This window comes from Sinocyclocheilus rhinocerous, unplaced genomic scaffold (assembly GCF_001515625.1).
Source record: "Sinocyclocheilus rhinocerous isolate Xijiao unplaced genomic scaffold, SAMN03320098_v1.1 scaffold208, whole genome shotgun sequence".
In the NCBI taxonomy this organism is placed as follows: domain Eukaryota; kingdom Metazoa; phylum Chordata; class Actinopteri; order Cypriniformes; family Cyprinidae; genus Sinocyclocheilus; species Sinocyclocheilus rhinocerous.
The window spans coordinates 228,006-236,805 of NW_015650085.1; the positions used below are offsets into that span (position 1 = coordinate 228,006).

The 8,800-nt window shown below is 33.9% G+C and overlaps 1 protein-coding gene across 1 annotated transcript in view; it reads right to left on the reverse strand.

Moving 5' to 3' along the window:
- Positions 1 to 7,082: 7,082 nt before the first annotated feature.
- LOC107711467 (TBC1 domain family member 30-like) overlaps positions 7,083 to 8,800 on the reverse strand; it is a 17,318-nt gene continuing 15,600 nt past the window's right edge. The window contains exon 12 of the mRNA XM_016516447.1: positions 7,083 to 8,236. Coding sequence (XP_016371933.1) covers positions 7,815 to 8,236 — 422 coding nt within the window. The 3' untranslated portion in view covers positions 7,083 to 7,814. The remainder of the gene's footprint in view (positions 8,237 to 8,800) is intronic.

An 8,800-nucleotide genomic window follows, 5' to 3' on the forward strand; every position in this document is an offset into this window, starting at 1 on the left:
AGAGAGGATATTTATATGAAGTAAGCAGTCCTGTTTGGTTGGCAGCATGTTTTACTGCGTTTGCAACAGTTGTGAGAAATTGCTTTCGGCTTTATTCTTTGTGGTACAAAACATACTTAAACATGTCAATCTTTTGCCTACTGTAGAGCAGGGATTCCCAACCTTTTTTGCTCTGCCAAAAGCAAAACAAGTACCTTATACAATTTAAGCAATGGTAACCTTTTAATAAACATGAAATATATATATTTTTTTTATTTGTGTGTATTATGATTTTATTTATTCATATATTTTTTTCAAAAGTCAGTTTAATCAATAATAATTTATAATATAATACAATAATACATTTTTAATTCTAAATTTGTTCATTTTGTATTCATTTGTGCATTGGTGTATTTGATTTGCTGCTTTTTAAAAATGGAAATAAAGCGTAGTACTGCATACACATTATTCACTCATATTGAAACAATAATGTTTTATGTAATATTACAAATTTCTATATATTACTATGTTTTTTCTCTCTTCAAAGAACTCAAAAAGACCTTGACAAGGAAATTTAAATAAAATAAAATAAAATGAAATAAACCATGTTTTAAAATAAATATTAAAAATTCATAAATAATATAAACATATTATTTTAAAAATTAATTCAGAATAATTTATAATAGATAAATAAATAATACATATAAGTAATATAAATGATAAATAATTAAATAATACATAAATAATTATATACACACATTTATTTATTTATAGATTTTTGTATTTACCATTGTATTGTACCATGTATCAATAAATAAATTTTTATTTTATTTTTTATTAATTTTTTTATTTTACAGGAAACTGGGTTAAATCAATAAAATGCTGTGAATTATGTATGTAATTATTTATCATACACTGTGGTGTTGATTCTCTACATTTATCATTCTAATAAAAAATGCATTATTTGGATAATAGATCAATTGATTTCTTATTTGCTTGTGCTATTTGTCTCCTGGTTAAAAATTAATTCAGAATAATTTATAATAGATAAATAAATAATACATATAAGTAATATAAATGATAAATAATTAAATAATACATAAATAATTATATACACACATTTATTTATTTATAGATTTTTGTATTTATTTACCATTTGTACCATGTATCAATAAATAAATTTTTATTTTATTTTTTATTAATTTTTTTATTTTACAGGAAACTGGGTTAAATCAATAAAATGCTGTGAATTATGTATGTAATTATTTATCATACACTGTGGTGTTGATTTTCTACATTTATCATTCTAATAAAAAAATGCATTATTTGGATAATAGATCAATTGATTTCTTATTTGCTTGTGCTATTTGTCTCCTGGTTACCATATCCTGCTTTCAATAGTCTCCTATACAAAATGTTTCTTTTACTGCTGGCAATAATGAAATTCTTTCCCACCGGCTTTACAGTAAATGAGCAACGGCAACGTCTATATGTCTATTTCTAACGTAGAAGTTACATACATGTGCTGACTTGCAGGTATTGGCACAAAATGAGACCCAACCACCCGAATATACACTTTCACTGGTAGAAAGTGCCTGATTACTTCCAGTATTAGTCTTATTTGTCTCTCTGTGTTTATGTCTGGCGTTATATCCACGTCTTATTCAACTGTGTGTGTCGTTGCACCCATTTTAAGAGCTGGGCATTGTTTCCACGAGGAGGGCTGGAACCTCGCTTATGAGCTTATGATTTTTACATGCTTTGTGTCGTTAAGCACGCAGGACAAAATTTACAATGAAACTATTAATCAAATACATAGTCTGCATTAGTTCCCATTCTCTGTTTATGAGCCCGTGGGGACGGACAGACAAAGTGTATGTATACAAGTGCAATCGCAAAAACTATTTTAGCCTCAGAAAAAAAGAAAAATCTCTTTGCAGGTCACAAACCACCTGACCTTTTAATCATTGATTTTTATCAGACTATTAAATTCCCATTTGCTGAATGCATGGGTGAAGCTCTTAATGTGTGCATGACCTTTCCTGTAGATGAGTCAGTGAGTGGGCACGTCTGCTTGATTATAGTTATTATTACCCCAGAGAACAGCCCTGTCTGCACTTGTCTGCTCTTTACATTGACATGTTATGATTGTGTTTGTGTCGCTGAATGACACGTAACTGCTGCTATATACAGAGAAAGTTAATGAATGAGAAATTGAGTGAGTGAAAGCGAGAACGGCAGACCAACATCGCTGACCGATCAACACGCAGACCAGAAAAAGTCTTCTGTCAGCTCTAAAAAAGTCCTTGAACTCATAAAAGTGAACAAAAATAAGTTAAATTAAAATATGTGCATTTCAAATATTTTTTTTTTCTGAACCAAATAGACTGAAAATACTCATTGAATAACACCTACTTTTGACTAGCAAAGCAAGTTCAGGGATGTACTTTGAAACAATTTTCACTCAGAAACTGATAGTAAATTTCACAAATAATTATAAAGAAATAGTAAGTAACTATGGACATTTGTTTCTGGCAAGGGATAAAAATAAAAATATAAAATATATCTTTCTGAGTTCTGAGAAAAAGTCAGAATTGTGAAATAAACTTTTTAGACTTTTTCAGAATTGCAAGATATAAACTCAGAATTCAGACTTTCTTCTATCAATTATGAGAAAAAAGTCAGAATTGAAAGATATAAACTCATTTGGACTTTTTTTCAGAATTGCAAGATATAAATTCAGAATTGCAAGACATAAATTCGTAATTTTGAGAAGAATATTCAGAACTGCGTGATAGAAACTCAGAATTGCTTGCTATAAATATAAAAAATATATAAAAATGTTATAAATATGAAAAAAAAGTATTATAAAAAAAGTCATAACTGTGAGATATAAAGTTGGAATTGCCAGATATAAATTCAAAATTCTGACTTTTTTCAGAATTGTAGGAACTTACCTTTTTTTTTTTTACAATTACAGGAAAAATACATTTTTTATTTTGTTATTCCATGGCTGAAACAAACTTCCATAAGTAACACACTGAATTAAATGTGAAATTTTGAAGTAGAAAGAAAATAGTATCTTCTTCTAAAACATACTCCAACAATCTTAGTTTAATTTACAACTTCTAAAAATATATATTTTTTTATTTGTAGTAGATCAATAACAGTTCATGTCTAAAGCCTTTTTGATAAAAGTGACATGGCATTTCATCTGATCCTTCCCAAATTTCCAGTTTCAGTTGGAAAAAAAAACCTTGCTTGTCAATGCATTTTGTTGGCTCTTTGAACTCTCCTGCACATCTTTATTATGAAACTCTCACCCGTACAGCACACACACACACACACACACACACACACACAGACTGTGTAAACCTCCGCTTCCTCATAGAGTAATCCTGCCGGAAACGCAGAAGAAGTGTAAATACGCCCCATCATGTGTGCATGGATTATAACATGTAGATTATGGTGTAGTCGTGCAGGAGCAGAGCGGAAGAGGACATCAGTGTGGGATTCACGCATGTAGTCCCCGCTCCTGTATGACGGGACGGATAAATAATCCATGTCTGAACCGACGGACGCCGGATTGAGGGATTACTGTGGCCATCACTCGGCCAGTTAATTAACGAAACGGAAGTATCTCCGCTTCTCAATAAAGTCATTACTGGGTCACTGGGTAGGACAGGAATGGGGTTTTCCACAGGAATTTCAAATAGGTGGGAAAACAGAAGTCACATTGCATCATCATGGCACATCCATGTAATGCAGATCTTTTTAAAAAATCTATTTCTATATATGTATGTTTTTTTTAATTTGCAGACATTGGCATTCAATATCATGTTTTTTAATTTGAAATTATTTTATTTCTTATTTTAATTATTATTTATTGTTTTTATTATATTGCGATAATATATATTAATATTATAATATTATAAAATATTTATATTGCAGCTGTGGATCATGTTAGAATCATCACAAACGATTTATTTATTTATTTATTTATTTTTTAATTGTTCTTACAGGTGCATCTCAATAAATTAGAATGTCGTGGAAAAGTTCATTTATTTCAGTAATTCAACTGAAATTGTGAAACTCTATTACTTTATTAAATAAATTCAATGCACACAGACTGAAGTAGTTTAAGTCTTTGGTTCTTTTAATTGTGATGATTTTGGCTCACATTTAACAAAAACCCACCAATTCACTATCTCAACAAATTAGAATATGGTAGCCATATCATATAAAAAAAAAAACATTTTTAGTGAATTGTTGGCCTTCTGGAAAATATGTTCATTTACTGTACATGTACTCAATACATGGTAGGGGCTCCTTTTGCTTTAATTACAGCCTCAATTCGGCGTGGCATGGAGGGGATCAGTTTGTGGCACTGCTGAGGTGGTATGGAAGCACAGGTTTCTTTGACAGTGGCCTTCAGCTCATCTACATTTTTTGGTCTCTTGTTTCTCATTTTCCTCTTGACAATACCCCATAGATTCTCTATGGGGTTCAGGTCTGGTGAGTTTGCTGGCCAGTCAAGCACACCAACAACATGGTCATTTAACCAACTTTTGGTGCTTTTGACAGTGTGGGCAGGTGCCAAATCCTGCTGGAAAATGAAATCAGCATCTTCAAAAAGCTGGTCAGCAGAAGGAAGCATGAAGTGCTCCAAAATGTCTTGGTAAACGGGTGCAGTGACGTTGGTTTTCAAAAAACACAATGGACCAACACCAGCAGATGACATTGCACCCCAAATCATCACAGACTGTGGAAACTTAACACTGGACTTCAAGCAACTTGGGCTATGAGCTTCTCCACCCTTCCTCCAGACTCTAGGACCTTGGTTTCCAAATGAAATACAAAACTTGCTCTCATCTGAATTCCACGACATTCTAATTTATTGAGATGCACCTGTATATTGCAATCATTTTTCAGCTGTGGATCATGTTGTTAGAATCATCACAAACAATATATTTTTATTTTATTATTTTTTATTGTTTTTATTTGATTGCAATAATTTTTCTGCTGTGGATAATATGGCTAGAATCATCACAAACAACTTTTTTTTTAATTATTATTTTTAATTATTATTATTTTGGATTGTTTTGATTAAAGATGATAATTTGTCAGCTGTGTATCACGTAGCTAGAATCATCACAAACAAATGATTTTTACTTTATATTATTTTTTATTATTCTTGATTGTTTTTATTAGATGATGATAATTTTTTAGCAGTGGATCATATTGCTAAAATCATTACAAACAATTAATTTTTATTTTTTTAATTATTATTTTTTTATTGTTCTCATTAGATGGCAATCATTTTTCAGTTGTGGATAAAAAATCTGGTATTAAATAAAATTACATAGATATAAACTTTTTAGAATTTTTAAAATTTTTGAAAACAAATAAAAAAAAGAAATGGAAGATTCTGCTGTATTTCTAATAGTTCGCTATAATCTTAAATAAATGTATGGCATTGATCATATGACTGATGGTCAGATGTTTGCTTCACGGGAAATACTAAGAAATTTGAAAACTCATTTGAATCAATTCGATTTCTGACCCCTGCAAGCTTTAAAGCAACACCATGACGACCAGAAAAACAAACTTGGTCAATTGCATTATTCATAGGTGAATTTCAAGCTTGTCCTTTGCCTTATGAGACAAATTGGCCCCTGAGGAAATCATACGTGAGGTAAATACAAGCAGAACTTGGCACCTTGCCAGTCTCAACAGGCACATCTGCCCATTCGATCAGTACACTAAATTCAGACCATTCCAGAATCCCTTGGGAAATCTGCATCCAACATTTTCTCACAAGGACACAGTGATGCATAAATCCTGCACAAATGACACTGGGGTTTATTTGGGTCTTTTAGGGAGATGAAATACAATAAACCGAAGCTGAAGGAATTTTAAGGCCTGTTCATTTATATGTGTCTTTCTTTTTGAAACACTGCATCTTCAAAGTTACACATCTGTCATCTTTTCACATACGAGCTTCATGGAAAAACTCACTGAAAGGCCTAATATTTATTTAAATATTATTTTAAAGTTATTTGTTATATTTATATTATTACTAGGACATTTCTTCCCACAATCTGCTCCTAAACTGTATGAGGCCATTTGAGAGGTAAAACTAGGCTAGAACAACAGCGACATCTAGTGTTCAGTCATTTCAAAAGCGATAAAACAAAGAATAAGGAATTTAAGGGTAAAAAAAATAATTTACCTCCATTTTCGTCAGTTCATAAAATTAACCTTTAAAATCCCCAAATTGTTTTAAATGTGTTTCTTCTCATCTGAGGCCTACCACACAGCTGTCATTAATAATGAACCGCATACAATAATGAACTCGCTGTACATTCTGAAGTCTCACAATACCCTGAAGCAACACTGGATACACAGGAGAGCGCCATTAACTTCAACGCCTTTTATTGCAGTGAGTTTCAGAACGACTAAAGCAAGCAGAAGCCTTGATTTGATATTTTAGACATCATATGATGGTAACAATTCTTTACCTATAAGAAGTATGGAAGGGTCTAGTAACGTGTCCAAAAAAAAAAAAACATTATACAAAGCGAATATTATGCCTGTTGTACTCTCTCAAAATCTAAATCGATGAGTTACATGGTGGTGGATGTGAGTGGAATAACAGGACTTTTAACAGATGATAAGCTCTTAACTTGTCTGGTGTTGGTGTAGTTTCAGGAAGGATTTTAAAGAGCTCAATATAAAACCTCTTCAGGCTGAATGAATTTATTCAATTATTCATGAGGCACTTGTAAAGATGGCAGATTAAATGACTGTTGATATTACGTTATAATTTAACCCGAGCACTATCTCTATTAGGCTCTGAAGACACTCATATAATCATGACAGTGTGAGATATTGGAGGTTATTTTGGTTCTAAACAAAAGAATATGCCACGTTCATTCAACATGCATACATTTCCATTTGGTTCATCTATTCTATGTAGTTGGATAACATGTTTTGATAGGTGTCATTTTATGCTTGAAAAACTAATACTGTGGTTGCAAACACAAATGACTAATCGGAGTGGAAACAACAGAAATAAGTAGAAACTTAAGTTTTTTTTTTCCATACTTGCACATCTTTTATTTTCTGTGGGGCATTTGTGATCCTCCACTGCTCATAAGCACCAAAGATTAATAGAGAGAAGAGAAACATTCAAAGGGATGGAGCGCTTAGAATAAGAGCATCCATAAAGAGAAGAACTTAATGACAACTTCTGTCATTCAGATGGCAATTGAATAATTTACTAAGGAAAGATCAAGAGTAAATGGCATGACATGATTGAAAAATGAACACCAATGTAGTCCAAACAACAGAAACAAGCAAATTTGTTGATTTATAGGACTAAATAGTGTATCTGGGTGCTAAAAAAATCCTTTTGGACTGTGTGATGCAGAACTGCAGCATTTCCCAGTCATTTAGCATGAGTATTTTACATATATGTGATTGTGATTTTCCTAGCTTTGAAGCATGTAAGTAAACATACACAGTGCATCGTAGCAAATACTGCTAATCTGAACATGCAAAAAGAGATACTTTCATTGACACAAAAGCTTCAACCGATCGTGTCTATCAGGTATTATTCCCAGATGTTTAGGTAGGGTTTCATCAAAGAAGTAAACAGCCTTCATAAATTCATATTATAATGGAAGCATTACATTATCCAATATGGTTTCTAAATGTAGATGTTTTGGAGTATCTGGAAGCATACTAGAGACGTGCTTTCGTGGTTGGAGATTTGAACCCAAATGTATTGATATCAAGAATCAAATAAGTGCTTGTCTGTAGTCGACAATTCATCATCGGCGCTTTGTGGTGCTTCCAACATGGTTCATGCTTCTGCTCATCTGGGGAAAGTGCACATTTGGAGTCCTGGCGTTTGGCCCGTAGAGGCCCAAGTTTCTCGCAGTGATGGACTTGCGAGGGGTTTTGATGCAAGGGAACGGGGAGAAGATCTGCTGTGGTTTTGAAGGTTCTCCTGCTAACGTTGAAGGGTTTCTTTTGAGGGAGCCTCCGCTTTCTGAGCTGGAGGAGTCTGAACCTGGACGGCGGGTGGATGGGAGCGGAGCTGAGGCCGTGGGTTTGGGCTCGGGCTGCGGTTCTGGTGGCGGAGTTGGTGTATTTGGATTAGAATCTGATTCTGGTGGTGGAGTTGGTGTATTTGGATTAGAATCTGATTCTGGTGGTGGAGTTGGTGTATTTGGATTAGAATCTGATTCTGGTGGTGGAGTTGGTGTATTTGGATTAGAATCTGATTCTGGTGGTGGAGTTGGTGTATTTGGATTAGAATCTGATTCTGGTGGTGGAGTTGGTGTATTTGGATTAGAATCTGATTCTGGTGGTGGAGTTGGTGTATTTGGATTAGAATCTGATTCTGGTGGTGGAGTTGATGTAGGTGGATCAGAAGTTGCTTCTGGTTGAGGAGTTGGTGGAGTTGGATCAGAAGCTGCTTCTGGTGAAAGTTCTGGTTCCAGTTCCAGAGAAGACAACTGCTTGTCGATCTCCTGGAGATCATCTGCTTCTCCAGAAATGTGGTCTTGCTGAGAGACATCTGAGCTTATGGTCTCCACCCTCTCTTGCTCTTCATCCTCACGTCTTCCCTCTTCAGATGCTTCTTCTGTTTTGCTCATTTGTTCGTCTTCTATCTCCAGAGAATCATCAAACCCGAGTTGCGCCCGTGCCCTGGCGATGTTCCTCCGGTGCGCTCGCACATGTGTGCGCCAGGGCGAGTGATGTCTGGCCCGAATCATCTGATCCTGGCTGGGTGTGGAGTGGGCTTGAGGAC